This window comes from Rhynchophorus ferrugineus, unplaced genomic scaffold (assembly GCF_030347505.1).
Source record: "Rhynchophorus ferrugineus isolate W39M unplaced genomic scaffold, kcgeb_rfMv2 rfM2, whole genome shotgun sequence".
Classification (NCBI taxonomy): Eukaryota; Metazoa; Arthropoda; class Insecta; order Coleoptera; family Curculionidae; genus Rhynchophorus; species Rhynchophorus ferrugineus.
The window spans coordinates 38,343,597-38,361,450 of NW_027472581.1; the positions used below are offsets into that span (position 1 = coordinate 38,343,597).

Genomic DNA, 17,854 nt, shown 5'->3' on the forward strand with positions numbered 1-17,854 from the left:
TGTTTATTATTCGGAAATAAGTTACACATTTGTTACACAATTTATAAAAATATTATTTAATTGCTAAAGTTCCATGTAAAATTTATTAGAAATATACAAAGAATTTGGCGCTATGTGTTATGCAACAAAGCTTACAATCATGCCTATACGAACTTAATGTATATTTAATAAACATTTTATATCCACTTTCCAAATATTAAAATGATTAAGTATTCCTAAACAATATTGTTAGAATACTAGATATAAATTTATTTAAAAACATCAGGTAAGCAACAAAATAATCTATAAAATACACTTATTATTACTATATATATATATATATCTATTATGTTATTTATAGATAACATTTAAATATATTTAGGTTAATATTTAACTTAATCTGCAGATAAAAATTTTCACTTAAATTCCGCCAATAAGCATATATTTATCTTGAAACACTTTATTAATTATTATTGGAATTGAAAATATTTTATATAATATTTTTAATCTCTCAGATTTAGATTGTTTACTGACATTTATTTCATTTTTATGTTGTATATCATCATTATTATTTTATTAATACACTAATCAATTTCATTTTCATAACCGTAATGATGTGTTAATATTTGTTAGGCTGTGAGTAAAATTGTTTGCAATGGAAATTCCTAATGAAATTGGCAAATGGAAAAAAATATTGGAATTAGGCTCTGGTTCATTTGGTACTGTATTGTTATGGCGAAATATTCAAACTGATGAATGTGTTGGTAAAATAAATTAATTTTTAGACTAGATACATTTATACATATTATATGAATTTTAGCTATTAAAAAATGCAAGTTTCAATCACCCAAAACCTTATCAGCAAAACAAAGGGAGAGGTGGAACATGGAAGTTAATTTTATGAAATTGGTTGACCATCCAAATGTAATAAAATATAAAGAAGTTGATCCAATATTGATAGAGTTTATTAATAAATACAACCCTTCTAAAATGCCTATATTACCTATGGAATATTGCACTAAGGGTAATATATTTTTGATATATTTGTTTTATTTTTTAAAGTAACTTTTTAGGAAATTTAAGAAAGTTCATCACTAGTAAACCATTATTCTTATCTGGTTTATTTGAAATTGATACAAAATGTATTCTTAAAGATATTATTAGTGGTTTAAAGTACCTTCACAGTAAAAATATTACCCACCGAGATCTTAAACCTGAAAACATTGTTTTACAGCATAGTGATGAGCGTATAGGAAAAACAATTTACAAAATTATAGGTAAGCTCTTAATTGTATTGTTTATAATTAATAAAGTAATAATAAAAGCATTAAGGTATTCATATAACAAAAAAAAATATTTATATGGAACTTAAATTTAAGATTTGGGGTATGCCAAGGAACTACAAGATGCAACATTAAGTTTCGTTGGGACTTTACATTATTTAGCACCAGAAATATTTTATGGAGGAAAATATGATAAAGCTGTTGACTATTGGTCAATTGGTATCATGGCTTTTGAACTGTGTTGTGGAGTTTTACCTTTTTTACCTGAAATGACCCCTTTTGAAAGGTATATTGTGTGTATTGTTCCTTTCTTTTCTAATAAATTATGTATTTTAGGTTTGAAAATATTAAGCTGAAAGAATTTAATCATATTTGTATATATAAATCGTATTCAGGAGCTTTTACCAACTTAAGTACCATAAAACGTGAACATTTTTTGACAAATTGGTTTAAAGAAAATATAGAAACTTGGTTTAAGTATGTTTTTCAACTTGATCCTTTGAAAAGAGTATTGGTCGGTGATGTAGATTCACTAGATTATTTGGAAAATATTTTACAGAAAAACATAATGAATATATACAATGCTTATAATTGTAGTTTTCATTCATATGAAGTGACTGATAACACATTGTCTTCTTTACAAAATTGGATATCAAAAGAAATTAATATAGCTATTGATGATTTGATTTTTGTAGTTGCTAGCTATGAAAATGACAATGAACTTAATAGTATATCTTTTATTAATGATACAGATGTGTCATATTTAAAACAGAACACCACCAAAATATATATGTTTAAAAAAAATGCTGCTTGTAACAGGCCACAAATTGACTTGCCAAACTTACTAAAAGAATTGCTAAAGGGATCGTCAAAAATTCCCATAGACCAAATAAAGCCACTTTATAGACAAGCTTTATTTTTTACTTATAAAGAGAACGAGAAATTTGTGGAACTTAGAAAGTCTTATGAGATTCTAATAACACATATTAAAAATAACACAATCAACTTGGATGAATATGTTAAAAAGGCTACCAATTTGTTTAACGATTGTTTGGAAAGAATTAATAAAATAAAAGTTATGGAAGGTACAATAGTACCTGCAAAAAAGGAGCATTATAAAGATATTTTAATCAGTTTAGAAACTAAGAAAAATGACATTAAAAAGTTATGTGAGGATATGAAGACTTTACATTATGGAATGAAGAAAGAAGAAGCTGTGATAAATAAAATATTTGATCAATGTAATGTAACTGATTTGTAAGTACCTCTAGAAGTATATTACTGATTTATTATTATTAATCCATGTGATAAGATCCTCAGTTGAAGGACATACATTATTTTTCAATATAACTTTAACATTCCCCTTAACTTCAACACACTTATTCTAACTACACTATTATTATCCCTAATTAACAGCAGCTATTACACCCAATGAAAATAATTCACTAAGAAGTATTTGAAGTGTAAGTAGAGCTTGTGACAGAATTACTGTTATAGAACTAGTTACAGTGACAGAACTGATTTTAATTGTTTGTAAGGTTTTAATGACTGATTATTGTAACTGTTCTATTGTTAGATTAGGTACCGCTTGCTGTGTTTTTGTAACTCTCATGTTAAATGAATGATCCTTCACTAACTTATTGTATAACCTAATAATATATAACAAATTAATGGAGTTTATATTTTACTATAAGTCAATTTTAAGGTTTGGTTATTTTAAAATTTTTGATTTAGTATATATGTGTAATCAGAATTTTTGTTAATTATATTGAATGATAATAATTAATTAAAATATTTTAGATTACAAAAAATTAACAACAAAGCTATCTTGGAAACTGAAGTCAGTCAGTCAACCAGTCCTTATGTTGTAATTTTAGAGAGAATTCGAAAAGCTATTAGTGATTTGTTGAGAATAACGTTTAAGTTTTTTAATTCAAATCAAAACGTATTTAGTGACTGCGTTATGTAAGTTAATTTGCAAATTTGCATTTTTAATTAAATTGTCTGTTCTTAAATTTGTCTGTTACAGGAAGATTTGGGACTTGTTAGATTTGAGTGAAAAATTGAAATGCACCGTAGAACATTTCATTGATGGCATCAAATTATTATCATCAGAGTTGGATCGTTTTGAAGAGCCAGTAAGACATATAGATAATAAGGAGCTGCACGAGAACAATAAATTAATATCGTTAAATTGTAATTCAGAACATTCGTTGCAAATAATAGAAGAAAACCGTCGCCTTCGAGAACAGTAAGTGGTTTATCTGGAAAAATTAATAAACCATTAATATCTGAAATATCTGGTATTTTCAGATTGGATATTCAGCTTGCAAAAGGAATATATCCCAAGAGTGATGATATTGATATTGAATTTGACTTTTAAATTGTAGATACCGTTTTTATCAGTTTGTTGCATATTTGGATTTTATTGCCATATGTTATCAAAATTGTTGTGTAATTTAACTTATTTTATTTTCGTTATTTTTTTTTAATGCGGTTAAATTCAGATGAAAGTAAATGCTGTTAAAATAAAGTTTATGTTTTATAAATATATATATTATATGTATTGTTTTTATCAATCATTATTTATATTGGATAGTATACATACAGACACATATTTTATGTATATATTTTTTGTAAATATAAGTTTTTATACTCTATATGTTAGTATTGTTTGGTTTCAATTGGTCAAAAGTTCAAAAACAATATTTAATAATTTAATAGGGTATTTTAAATAACTTATTTAATGTTTATGCGCATTTTAGGAAGTTTCCAAAAAAGGATATCGTTTTCTTTGTGGAAAATTTTTGTAAATAGCTTACCAAGAGAATAGTTTTTTGATAATATGAAATGATTTGACGAATTCACAATAGAAGACATAAAATATCTTCCAGCAAATAGTTTATTGTAATATTCATGCTAAAGTTCAGGTATTAGTTGTTAAATTTTATTTTAATAAACGTCTGATTTTTTCAATTGCCAAATGTTCATTTACAATATATTTTTCGTCTAAATCCAAAAATATGTGGTAAATTGATGATTAAAAACTAATACAAACATTTAAATTAAAAAAAAATTGTTAAATAATAAATGATATTTTAATTATAGTAAGAAATTATTGTATTCTTTATTATCGCTCAATTTTTGTTTTTTTTTGACATTTGGTTTGGTTTAAACTACTGCAACCAACTTTTTATAATAGCCGGTTATTCTTATCTGTACCTGTACACAGAATCTCGATAATACCGGCTATAAATAGTAATTATGACAAGTAAAATCTTTCAAGCGTAATTAAGGTATGAGATGAGATTTTGGACCAAATTTATCGATTGGTCCGTTAAAACAAAAATGTTAGAATTTTCAATAAAAGTGGTAAAATAATTAATGATATATAAATTTGACGCAGGAAGATAAAACTATGAAGTATTCTATATCAAATTTTCATATATTTATCTGACAGAACATCTTTATTTCTTATCTTTAAGGATCAGTCATTGCAAAACCTATCCATATCTAAAGGTAATGGTTTTAATAAATTATGTTTCATACCTTTTAATAAATTACGTAACATTAGTTCGTCACTTTCTCAGTAAATCACTGCTTTATTTTATACTGAGTTCCTTTCTGGTTGTATACTGTCACTGTATAAAAATTGTCTTCCAGAATTAACATATGACATTTACCGGTGACTTTCAAATCAACAGTTCATACATGTTTTGTTTGTATTAAGCACTAACTCGAAAATCATATTAAAACTATTGGTACGAGATGGTGGCAACTTATTTCGAACATACCTAAATTGTCAAATCTAAACAATCTAACCATACACTATAGCGGCAATGTCTACGATTTAATGATACTTGGGATGGGTGAAGTCCCCAGCCGAAGCAATGTTGCCCGATGTATTATATTATAAATGTACAAATTGTTTTTTATGCGATTGGTTAAAATAAGCCAAGGGTTGTGAAGTAAAAACGATGTATTCCGATCCTTTGGTGTAATGTTGTATTTTGTGGGTTTTTATCGATTTTGTATTTTATTGTTAAGAGTTAAATAAGTTAGCAAAACAGGAATAAACATGAGTTATGATATATTTTATATTTTTTAATATAGGTTTAATATATTTGTATTAAACTTTTGTATTCCAAAAAATGTGGTTCCGATCTCTTGTGTTTTTTTTACGACTGAATAGTGAAACACGTGAGATGTCTAAAAATAGACGTCGAGAGAAGTTTTAATAGATAAAAACCCTTTGTATCGCCGTTCAACAAGTTGCTTCTCCTTTCCATAAAATGAAATAGTGTTTTTGGTAAAATTACAGATTTTGTGTCGTAAACCTTTTCTCATTTTATAACGCAGTCGGTAAGTGACCAGTTGTTAAGAAGAGAAGACAATGTTGTAAATAAAATGCAATTTATTTTCTACTTTGCGTAAATTAATACACAAAGACGAGTTTGTTTATTTAAATGAATATTTTTTTGGTATATTTTAAAGTTTCTCTTTTATCAACTAGGGTTTATCTGGACTGGACAGTCGACGTTTGACTTTCACAGAGTAAAGTCGTGTTCGGAGAGACGGTCAGTGAAACGAAACAAAAGTGCAACATCTGTGTCACAAATGCGGCGTTAAATAAAGTCTAACAATACCATTTTAAAGACTGGTGAAAAAGTGAAAGTGCGATCGGAAAAAGAGGTCAGTAGAAAATAAATGCAAAATGCCATAAAACGTTAAGGGTCGAAAACTCAACATCTGAACCACAAATGCAGCGTAGGATAATTTGAAACATAAAAACAACAGTATTATTTCAACAATATGTAAAAAAATATGGAGAAGAACACTGCACAAAAAAAACAGATAAAATGGAAATATCGACATCAGGCGTATCAGATATTGCAGTTTTGAATGTAAGATATATGAATACAACTATAACCCAGAATGAACAGGCACTCTACAATGTGTGGATGAACGAAAAGTCGGCGCGGGAGAGTTTTGAAATTGCATTAACCAATATAATTGCATAACAATATAAAAACAAATAAATGCCCTCCAGCTACAATTAATTAAATAAAGCTCTGAGGGCAAGGGCAAAACAACGATAAACCACCAAGCCAACAAAATCTGTCCATTTGTTACATATGAAACAGATGAAGAAGAACTGCAGTAGGCTGCATAACGGTTAAAAATAAAAAAGAGGAGCAAATAATTCTCCAGGATCTTCACCACAGCCAATAAAAATAAAACAAATTAGTGAACAAAATAAAGAAATGAGAATGCCCAGGCCACCCCAATTATCGTAAGTAATGTTACCAACTTTGACTTGCACGAAACACTGGGGTCCAACTATATAATATTCAAAGCAACGGTACTAAACAATGGACAAATAAAACTGAACGCCGAATGTCGTACAACATTCACATAATCGATTGTTTAGAGTTGCTGAAACTACAATGGCACTCTTATGAAGACAAACGAACCAGAGACATCAAAGTTATGGCAAGAGGGCTTCTATCAACAGCTAAAAGTGAAAAAAATATCGCAAAACTAAACCAAAATGGGCTTAAATGCGACAAATATTTAAAAAAAGACCAAAAATAACAAAGGAGAAATTTTAGTCCACAAGAAACGGACACAAAAACCATTTTTGGTATTAAAAGAATTTTAGAAAATCGAAACTTAATACCGCAATGCAAAAGATGCCAATTGCATGGACCCACATAGAAATTCTGCAGAAGAGAACCTAGATATGTAAAATGTTCAGGTAAACATATCATCACAGAGTGTAGAAAACCCAAAGAAGCTAAGCCGAAATGTGCAAACTGCAATGATGCGCATCCGGCAAGTTATAGAGGATGTTTAGTTGCTAAAACACTACAAGAGAGGAGAAATAGGGGAGCTCAAGTTAAACCTCGAAAAACAATGAGTGAAAAGAAACAACCAAAAAATATAACAACGTTAATGGTGAAATGACTTATTCCCAAAGTATCAGTTAAAATAACCAAAGAGACACAAAGGAAGATGAACTATATAAAAGTCGAAGAAAATTTTGAGCTAAGTTCAGATCATACCCCAGTCATTCTGACGCTGAGCGAAAATATAATAAGAAATGAAAGAAACCCAACGCTTTCAAAGAAGAGAACAGATTGGGAAGGATTTGTTGAAGAATTGAACAAACGAATTGAACTAAATGTACCCCTCAAGACAACTGAACAATTAAATTTTGAAGCAGAAAAATTAGTAGTAGATATTCAACAAGCTGCTTGGACTAATACTCCAAAAATTAAGAGTACAACTAAAAGAATTAATTATCCAAAAGAAGTGAAGCAAATGGTAGCTGAAAAACGTAAATTGCGAAAAAAATGGCAACAAAACAGAACACCTGAAAATAAAAATAGTTTAAACAATATAACTCAAAGACTGTAAAGAGAAATACTGGAAATTAAAAACAAAACCATAAATTACTATCTGAGAAATTTAACAGATGATAAAGAAACTGATTACTCACTCTGGAAAGCCACAAAATATCTAAAGCGCTCATGTCTACACAGTCTATCTATAAGAGACTTATGTGGGAATTGGGCACGTGACAATCACCAAAAAGGAGAAACATTTGTTGAATATCTAGAAAAAAATTTCAAACCAAACGAAACTAATATTGAACATAATTTTCCGGACAAAGAAGCTGAAAATTCGATGATTGAATTAGTCACGCTGAAAGAGTTAACTAAAGTTATTAAAACTGACATTAACCCCAGGAAATCACCAGGCTACAATTTCATAACAGGAGAATTACTGCAAAAACTACCAAGAAAGGGAATTATAAAACTCACCAATTTGATTAATACAGCATTTAGATTAAAATATGTCCCAGACATTTAGAAGATGGCGGAAATTATAATGATCCCAAAACCTGGGAAGTCAGCAAACGAAATAAAAGCCTATAGACCTATATCACTGCTGCCAGTAATATCTAAGGTTTTTGAAAAACTCCTGTTGAAAAGAATAAAACCAATCATAGAGAGAAAAAACCTAATACCAACACACCAGTTTGGGTTTATTAATAAGCACTCAACAATTGACCAGGTCCACAGAATAATAGATGTTACTGAAAAAGGCTACGAAAGTAAAAAGTATGCTCAGCTATATTTTTAGATGTAGCACAAGCTTTCGATAAGGTTTGGCATGAAGGCCTTGTTCATAAACAACAGAAAATGCTACCAAAACAACACACTGAACTATTAAAATTATACATTACAACCAGAATGTTTAGAATCAAACAAGAAGAAGCTTACTCTACAATAAAATAATCTAAAGTATTTGCGGGTATCACAAGGAAGTTAACTGGGACCAATGCTCTATCTACTCTACACTTTTGATATACCACAAACGAAAAATAATACGATGGCTACATTTGCTGATGATACTGCGATTATAGCTGTCGGAGACAATAGTGAAGAAGCCTCACAACAATTACAACAGACAAGTGACAATATAAAAAATTGGACACAAGCTTGGAAAATAAGAATTAATGAAAGCACATCTGTACATGTGCAGTTTACCTATAAACAGACCGTACAAGCACCAATAACATTAAATAATACTATCATTCCATATAGCAACAACGCTAAATATCTCGGAATGAATCTCGATGCAAAACTTCGCTGGAAGGAACATATAAAGAAGAAAAGAAAAGAACTGGAATTGAAATATAGGAAAATGTACTGGCTAATTGGAAGAAAATCACAATTATCAGTACATAATAAATTGCTATTATGTAAGCAAATACTGAAACCTATATGGACATACGGAGTTCAATTATGGGGATGTTCTGCAAAGAGTAACATAAATAAAATACAAATTTTTCAGAACAAAGTCCTGAGAGGTATTGTGGGTGCATCCAAATACTATATTACTGATTACCTACATCGAGACCTTCAGATATCCACAGTCAGTCAAGAAATCAAGAGAATTGCAAGGGGGCATGAGGAAAGACTCCATTCTCACAAGAATATTGAAATATTGCAACTACTGGATACCACCAGAACAGGGCACAGACTCAAAAGTATCAAACCATCTGATCGTGTGTGGTGAGGTGCATATATTAAAACATTCGGCAGTGACATGTATAAACATTATATTACCAGAGACTGATATAGGGCCGATGGGTTCTTCTAGTTATATAACTAAATTTAAGTTATCATAAAGACAAATTGTAGGTTAGACGGAAACGAGTAGTAACCATATAGTAATTAAATAATAAAAAATTATCTGGACTGGATCTACTATTTAATGTGGGCTCCGAACCATGATTAATGCCGAGGATTAAACCTACCGACTGGCGAGTGATCAACTTGGAGATCCGGTCACTGGCGTGACAGGGATCATTTTCCTAGTCAAATGTTGCACTTTCGCCTAATAACAATCGCAGAGATTAAACAATCACAAACATAAATTTCCGACCATGCCCGAGCGGGATTCGAACCCGTGACTATCACAACAGCAGGAGGACTTCCCTGAAATGAAGAATTTAAAAAATATATAGAATACGGACCCAACTGTTGCTTATACAAAGGATTATATAAGAATTTTGCTGTTCTTCTTGATTACTGTTGTTGAGTTTTTCTTTCTTCTTAATTTTGTTGCTTGCTTTTATTTTGACTGTTCTGATCTGACTCCACTTTTGTTCTGTTTCTCACGTAATTCTTGGTCTTGTTGCATCGTGTCTATCGTTGACGCTGCTCCATTGGGTTCTTGGTGGTGGATGAGATAGCTGATTCAAGAAATTCGATTCGTTCAGAATTTCGGGGAAGGAATAGAAAGGCTATGAACATCTCACATCAAAGGAACTAGAATATTCCACGATTTTGGCCTTTTTAAAATTTATGGTTATAGTCACCATAAGGGGTCTTCTACCAGGTCTAACTTCTTACATGCTTGGTCTATCCCCGGTACGTACACCCCCACTGTCCAGAATACTCGACAATAAGCCGGTGAGCCATCCTTTTTGCTAACCCCGTTCTGCGCCTTTTCTATCTTCGCCTGGCTTTACCAGACATTCTATACAATACGATATTTTATATTGTCTCATAATCCTTGTTACAGATTTTACATAAACAGCTAAATGGTTCAATAAATTAGACTCATAAACAATAAGAAAAAAAACTTTCTTAAACTTAAAACTAAACAATTTTCTTAAATATATATAAATGTAATTACGTCGCAACAGTAGGCTTCTGGGGAGATCATAATTAATCATCAAGAAAAAAAGACAGGTTGACGATTGGTTACCAATAGTTCTGAAGTTACTCGAAACATTTTTTGTTGTAGTTAAGTTATAAGATCACAAAAGGTGAATTGAAGGAGCTTAGCTATAAACTATTATAAGGAGGAAACACTCAAGCTTTGGAAGTCAGCAGGTCAGTTCAGGAACCAGTAAGGTCACTAAAGGCAAACTAAAGTTGCTGTAAACTAACATAGTTTACTATAGTTTGGATCGAGCTTTGAATATCAGAGTGTAGCGCTACCAAAAGGCGATTGCAGTAGTTCTGTTTCTTATTCGTAGACTCTTAGAATTTGTTGTTCCCAAAACATGGGAAAACATTCCATGCAGCATTACCATGGAAATTTTGGTAGGAACAGCGATACTCAAAAATAATTTTATTGGAACTGTAACCTGTCCAGGCGATGAAGATCACGTTTATTCCTGTAGTCGGTTCTTTATTGGAAAGGTGTTATGTCATGCAAATATTACGGCTCTAGCTACGGGTTCAAAGAATTGCGAAGGAACAAAACAGGTAAATATCCCTAACTCGATAACGTCTATTTTTACACATTTCATTTGTAGCACTATTCAAACTTAACACACGCATTTGAATATGGATTGTAGTTCGTAGCCAGTGACGTAACAGACGCGTGATTTAACATTCTTGTTAGAATTAAAAAAAACTTCCGTCTAACTTAAACTTTAACTAAATTAATTAAACTTCATCGCTGACTTTATTCGTCTACTTTTTTATGAGCAAAGTTTCTTATTGCACTGTGAATGACCACACCAGCATACAACTCTTGCTCAATAGACAAGATAGCCATATTGGTTAGCCTTAATAATATTCTCTGTTAATCTAAAATAATTTTTGATAAATTTAAATTTCGACAAAAGTAAAATACGGGGAATCCCTGCTAGTCAGGAACGGCGATGTTGCCAGTCGCTACAGTGTGCAAGATCCCATTATTTATTTAATCACATATTTATTTGATGAAAAGGGATTTCCCGATTTCATCGCTGAATAACTAAAGAAAAATTCAACACAATACAATTCGTCTAGTTTTTTGTGAGCAAAGTTTCTTATTGCACTGTGAATGACCACACCAGCAAACAACTCTTGCTCAATAGACAAGATAACCATATTGGTGAACCTTAATAATATTCTCTGTCTTGATAAGTAGGGGAAGTTCCATACTCTCTTTTACAACTATTAATATCTTTTTGAAACAATGATACCCAAATTATATAATATTGACCAGAAAAATAACAGCGACAGTCGCTGTATCGAAACGTGAACATCAGACGTCGGACCTAAAGCTTATCTTAATTACTAATTTATATGAAATAAATTATTAATTTATCAGCGACAATATTCAAAATGTGGATGGAACCTTAAGGTCTAGCAGCTCTGCCTAGAATTGACATTCGCGAAACTTGATATGGTGAGACTGTTGAAATAAAACTATAAATGTTCATATGCTAACAAAAGGAGATTCCAAACAATGTAAAAACTATCGAACAATACGTCTGCTGTTAATTTTTTTTTAAGTGTTTATGAAAATCATATAAATGAGATTTCTAACAGGAGATGGGATTAGAGACAGAATCGCGGTTATGTGGATAATCTTATATGTTTTCGGCTGTATACAATGGCCCTCAGCTTTGAAGCTGAACAGGTACCCCTGAAAATTATTAAACTGCGTTGGGCATCCTCCGATGGTTCCATTTCCTGTGTGCAAGTACGGAATTATTTGTCCATTTCATTTAAGATCCGAGTCAATGTACGTCAAAGAGATGTCGTCTGACGGAAGTGGCATCTACTGCTGAAATAATAATTCGAACCGTCCCAGCTTCAGAAGCTTGTGCTTTCCTAATATGATGCGTGTAGAGGGAAATTTATATTACGATCAATACTAAAATTCTCCTTTTTAGAATACTTATATTATCAATCTTTCAATGCAATCGAAATCCTTTGCTTTAGAGTCAGGAAGAAAACCGACTGGAAAAGATATCAAGGAATTTTGCTGGAATCCGGACCAATTCCGAAGATTGATCGATCTGACAAATTCGAGCATACAGTGTCGAAACGAAACATCCAGTCTGCCTATCACAATACATCATTCGAAGTTCTAACTCATTCAAACTGTCAAAGTGACCCAGTTCCAGAAAGCATCAAGTCACTGATCCAATTCAAGAACCTCCTCTGTCGTAGAGCTCGTGCCACCCTCGACTCGGCAGACACAAGGGAGGCCAATAGAGTTAAATAGGAAGTGAAAGAAATCATTAAAGCCTTGCAATCTGAGAAATGGAACTCATTTCTAGCGGACCAATGGCTGGATGAAGCTCCAACTTTCTGGCCACTTTCTAAAAGTCTCGTGGGGAAGGCGCAAAACGGCGTAGACAGGAACTTTTGCAGTCACCGACCACGAAAAGGCCGAGCTCCTCGCTAAAACTTATGCGACCCAGATGGGACGCATCTCTCCTGCTACAAACATAAATATTCCTAAGAACGGCGAAATAATTAATAGGTCCAACTCGGTTCACTCTCAAGTGCCTTCAAGTTATCTTTTAAACCATCTAGTTACTCCTAAAATACTCACACATATGATCAGCAAGACTCTGAATAAGAAGGCCCCGGGTTTTGATAATATCTCGATAGCCCAAGTCAAAAAGCTTCCCTACAAGCAGCTCGCCGAACTAACTAATATGAACAACGTCATTCTGAGGCCGCAACACTTCCCAAACACGTGGAAACATGCATTCATCGCAGCTATCCCCAAAAAGGGTCTAAGTTATCAACTTCCATGTTCCATTCAAGTTCCATCTCCTAAAGAGCAATTCTCTATGTTCTTAGTGATTTTACGAAGGCAAGCAATATCATTCCATATCAGCAATTCTGGTTCCGCGTCAAACAATCACAGCACAGCAACTTGAAATGTTCTTTAAATGAAAAACTGTGGTTAAATTGCGGAGATTTTTGTGCGATGAATCTTTGGGACGTGGACTACCACATCTATTAATTTATTAATCTATTAATCTATTAATTTACTTCGACTTTTAGTGATGAAGCATCAACCTTGGCTACCGTAAAACGTTGGTAGAACGAATTTAATCGTCGTTGCAGTTCGCTTAGGGATGAAATTCGTGCATGTTGTCATGTGACATCAACTCACAAAACAGTATGATCTTTTAACTGTTAAAAATATTTGTATTGTTTAGGTCCGACTTCAAAGTAGTCAGTTGGCAGTAGTTAAAATAATATTGTAAATAGATAAATATGTTAATATAGGTATTAAGCCAAGTTGTGTGTATATAGTAGAATATAAAAAGTAGATATATTAAATAAGGGTTTCGTTTATTTTTATTTAGTTATTACAATTATTATTATGTACCTATTTTATTTTAAAATGTTTTTTTTTGTTAAAAATCTAAGTTCGATTATTAGAAATAAATATTGTTACAGCTTATTTTCTTTCTAATTTATATATCTATATACAGCTTGTTTCAAAATACGGATACTATAGCCTTGTAACTAGATAAAATATGTAAAATAATAAAATTGTATGAAATGTTGAGTTGTGACTCTTGGATATTTCTTGTAACGCTGCAAAAAGCGTTTTGCATATGTTTGATGTTAAACAAATTTATTTTAAATATTAAACAACTAATTTTCTACTTATACGTTATATTTTATAATATACGTTACAATTAAATATCTTAATAATAGGTGTTGTTCTATTACAGTCTTTGTATATTAAAAAACATATATATTTATTAATGTTCAGATTGGCTCTAAAATAGTGTCAAAATATACATATTATTTGAAAACATTTGGATTAGTAATTTGACAATAAATAGATTTTTAGTAACGTTGCAATCAAGAACAGAGGTTCTTAGAGCCATTCTGTTATGTGAAATAACTATCGTTATACAAATTTCAACATGTAGATAATCTAACTATTGTATCGGATGTATTTGTTCAAATCATTCCAACTTATAGAATAATCGATCTTTAAGTGTCCATAATTAGTCAAACCAAAGTTTTTCGGCTTTCTTCTTATTCTTCGTACGTCATCATAAATTGGCATTGTTTGATCTGTATGCTGTGTCATTTCATCTAACTTACTGTATATGTCATGCTTTGAGTATGGATCTTCACTGAAAAAAAAAACAAATTAATGTTGTTAGTGTAGGGTATAATGGAAATAATATATTATTTTACGTTATGGAGAGTTGCATAACAATAACACATTCAATTATAAAAATTCTAGAAAACATTGTAGGTTTACGCTACAATATATTTTACAGTATATAAATTTAGTTTTAAATTGAATGTGTACAAATGAAATGAAATTAATTACTTTAAAACACAAAAATAATTAAATATAATATATATGTAAATCATTATGACACAAAATTATTTGTTGTACTTAATAATAAAGGAATTATTTAGATAACGTTATTAGAAACAAAACAAACAATTTTTTAGTACGTGAAATATGTTCTGTATTTTCCAAGAGAGTTCGTCCATTCTCAAGCATTCTAAGAGACCTTGTAAAAATGTTATAGAAAATCTCTAGATTTTAAGATTCATTAAGATGTCATGTTCAGAAAAAAACATAGAAATGTGGCCAATAAGGATCTATTATAAATTTAAAAAGTGTATTAATATAGGTTGTGATCGAAACTAGGGATATTATATGTATTGTGTTTACCATCGAGTGAGTTAAAACTTTTTGAAGGGTTCGCTGGTATGTCCTACTTCAATAGCAGTATTTACTAGACATTGCTTCTTCTGACTATGACTTATTTATAAATTATTCTTCTGAATTTTGATTATTTTTTGCTCTAATAAGACATTTGCATTTTCCATCATCCACAATTTTCTACAACTAGTATAACACATCTTTCTACAGCTTTTTTCCGATATAATTTGCATATCTATCCAGAAATTTTTAAAACTATTCTTTATATTATTAAAAAACATATTTTTATGTACATATTTTCGATGTTATTCCAATTATCATGCATTTAATTGTATATAAATCGTAATACAATATTCATTACTAGAAAATAAATTCAATACCAAATCATTTATACATACTTTATTTATGTTAGTATGTAACTTTTTTCGTAATTTCTGTGGACACCGATAATAGATTAATTTTCGCACTCTTTTAATAATTTGAAATGGTGTATCAGCCAAGCTATGCTGCATCGATATGAACAACTCATGCAACATGTATACAAGCTTTATCATGCAAGATGATGTACTTGCGTAACAGTTGCATTCGGTTTTAGCAGCTCGCAATCCACCACACCTTCCTGAAGCCACCATGTACACAGCCAGACTATTGGCCATGAGTATTTCGCTTTGGTATCAATGTGGATGGCTCTTCTAGACTAAAACATGATTTTATACTTGGGATTGTCGTAGAAAATCCACTTTTCTTCGTCATTATAATACGTTACAGAATATTCATTCAGATAATTCGAGTGGTAGTAATTTTATTTCCTTTTGAATATTTCTCATCGCATATAAACGTTATTGCATCAGCCGCAAAGATGATTTAGTTAAATTCTTTGAAAGTTTAACTCCAGTTTTAATCCAATAAGTCTTCATTGTGTTCGAACTTTTTTGACCTTCTAGGCCGTTCTTTGCCAGATGCACCACAACAAGTTTCTAAAAGTGTTTGATGTGCTTCGGCACCGGATTTCTTCGAATTAAACAATTAATTCATGTATATCGAAAATGCAATTTTGAGTGTTCCATGATTATCACCTAAATAGACTGAATAACTCAATAACATATAAATAGTAACTACACCTAATGTAAATATCAGAACCATTGAATTTAAGAGTTAAATTATTTTCACATTTACTTGGCATTTTCATCAATAGATAGAGCTGGTTAAAATTCGCGCAAGAATCTAATTTTATCATGAAGTCCACTAAATAATATTCTATACATAATTTTTTTAGAATTTACCTATTTTCAGAAAGATATAAAAATATAATAACACAAGCCTTCGATTAGGTATGCCATGATGGCCTGAAGGGCTACATTTGCTGATAACACTGTGTATCTTCCTATTGGAGATTGCGAACAAAAAAGCCACACGAAACTTACAACAGGCAAGTGACAATATAAATAATTGGACACAAGCTTGGAAAATTAAAATTAACGAAAGTAAATCTGTGCATGTAATATTTTATAATTAATTTTGATGCAACATTTCACCGGAAGGAACATGTAAAAAAGAAAAAGAAGGAATGAATATTAAAATATTAGAAAATATATTGGTTAATTGGAAGAAAATAACAATTATGAGTATATAATAAATTGTTATTGTACAAACAAGTGTTGAAACCTATACGGACATATGGAAATCAATTATGGGGATGTTCCGCGAAAAGTAATATAAGTATTACTTAAATATTACACAAATTTTCCAGAACAAAGTATTGAGAAGTATTTTAGGTGCACCCAGAGGGTTACGTTCAGGAAATCAAGAAAACTGCTAGGAGACATGAGGAGAGACTCCCCATATCAATATCGAAGTATTACAACTCTTGGATAACACTAGAATCAGAACAAAGGCTCAATATAATGTAGGGAGATATATTTTAATGGAAAAACGGTAGAGTCAACACATTATTACACCAGAGACTAAGATAGACTTCTAGATATATACCTAGATTTGAGTTATTGTAAAGACAAATTGTAGATTAGTCAGAAATGACTACTAACAATGTAATAACTAAAAAAAAGAACGTTATGTTCTTCTACTATTGTGTAATGTCTACTGTATGTGTGTGTTCTATTATTGTACAAAAATCAGTAGCCATTCCTCCTAGATTGTTTTGACTTTAAATATTAAATGACTTAAAATTAAATATTAGATCCTAAGTGAATAGTTTATTTATAATCATTTGAATTTCAATACTTACTCTGTATAATCTCCGGTAGATGAACTTAAGTTTCTATCGAGTTGGCTTTTATACTTAGCATTTACTGATATGGGAACCGTCACACGTCGAAAACGCCCTGCTTGGTCATATATTCCAAAAACCGAGTTGTCTCTTAGAGCGTCCTCATATGGATTTTCCTCTGAAAATAAGTATTAAGTTAATAGTTATTCTTAGAAATGTTTTCTGTAAATATATTTTATTAATAGTAGGTAATATTTTAGGAACCTTGAAGTATGTTGATGATTTTTTAGTTCCAAGTAAATTTATCAATAAAAAAACAAAGTAGCAATATCAGAAATTTTAATTATTATTAAATTGCTAGATATAATATGGCCAAACCTATCTAAAACAATGTCTG

At 30.8% G+C, this 17,854-nt stretch overlaps 2 protein-coding genes across 3 annotated transcripts in view; one reads left to right on the plus strand and one right to left on the minus strand.

Annotated features, from left to right (window-relative positions):
* The first annotated feature begins 105 nt into the window (after window positions 1-105).
* Window positions 106-3,922, plus strand: LOC143192038 (inhibitor of nuclear factor kappa-B kinase subunit alpha). Its single transcript, XM_076397496.1, has 9 exons — window positions 106-265; window positions 613-743; window positions 800-1,003; window positions 1,053-1,256; window positions 1,359-1,548; window positions 1,599-2,519; window positions 3,063-3,227; window positions 3,292-3,513; window positions 3,576-3,922. Exons 2-9 carry the CDS (start codon window positions 635-637, stop codon window positions 3,643-3,645), a joined length of 2,085 nt encoding a protein of 694 aa, XP_076253611.1. The 5' UTR covers window positions 106-265; window positions 613-634; the 3' UTR covers window positions 3,646-3,922.
* A 10,379-nt stretch (window positions 3,923-14,301) lies between these two features.
* LOC143192043 (uncharacterized) overlaps window positions 14,302-17,854 on the minus strand; it is a 103,208-nt gene continuing 99,655 nt past the window's right edge. For both annotated transcript variants that reach the window (XM_076397504.1, XM_076397503.1), the window contains exons 4-5: window positions 17,476-17,635; window positions 14,302-14,682 (exon numbers count right to left, since the gene is read on the minus strand). In XM_076397504.1, the coding sequence (XP_076253619.1) occupies window positions 14,478-14,682; window positions 17,476-17,635 (365 nt within the window). In that variant the 3' untranslated portion in view covers window positions 14,302-14,477. The remainder of the gene's footprint in view (window positions 14,683-17,475; window positions 17,636-17,854) is intronic.

Coding starts and splice junctions, on each gene's coding strand:
- LOC143192038 (XM_076397496.1), top strand. CDS start 635: ATGGAAATTCCTAATGAAATTGGCAAATGGAAAAAAATATTGGAATTA. Junction 744..799: donor TCAAACTGATGAATGTGTTG/GTAAAATAAATT, acceptor TATGAATTTTAG/CTATTAAAAAATGCAAGTTT. Junction 3,514..3,575: donor AACCGTCGCCTTCGAGAACA/GTAAGTGGTTTA, acceptor TGGTATTTTCAG/ATTGGATATTCAGCTTGCAA.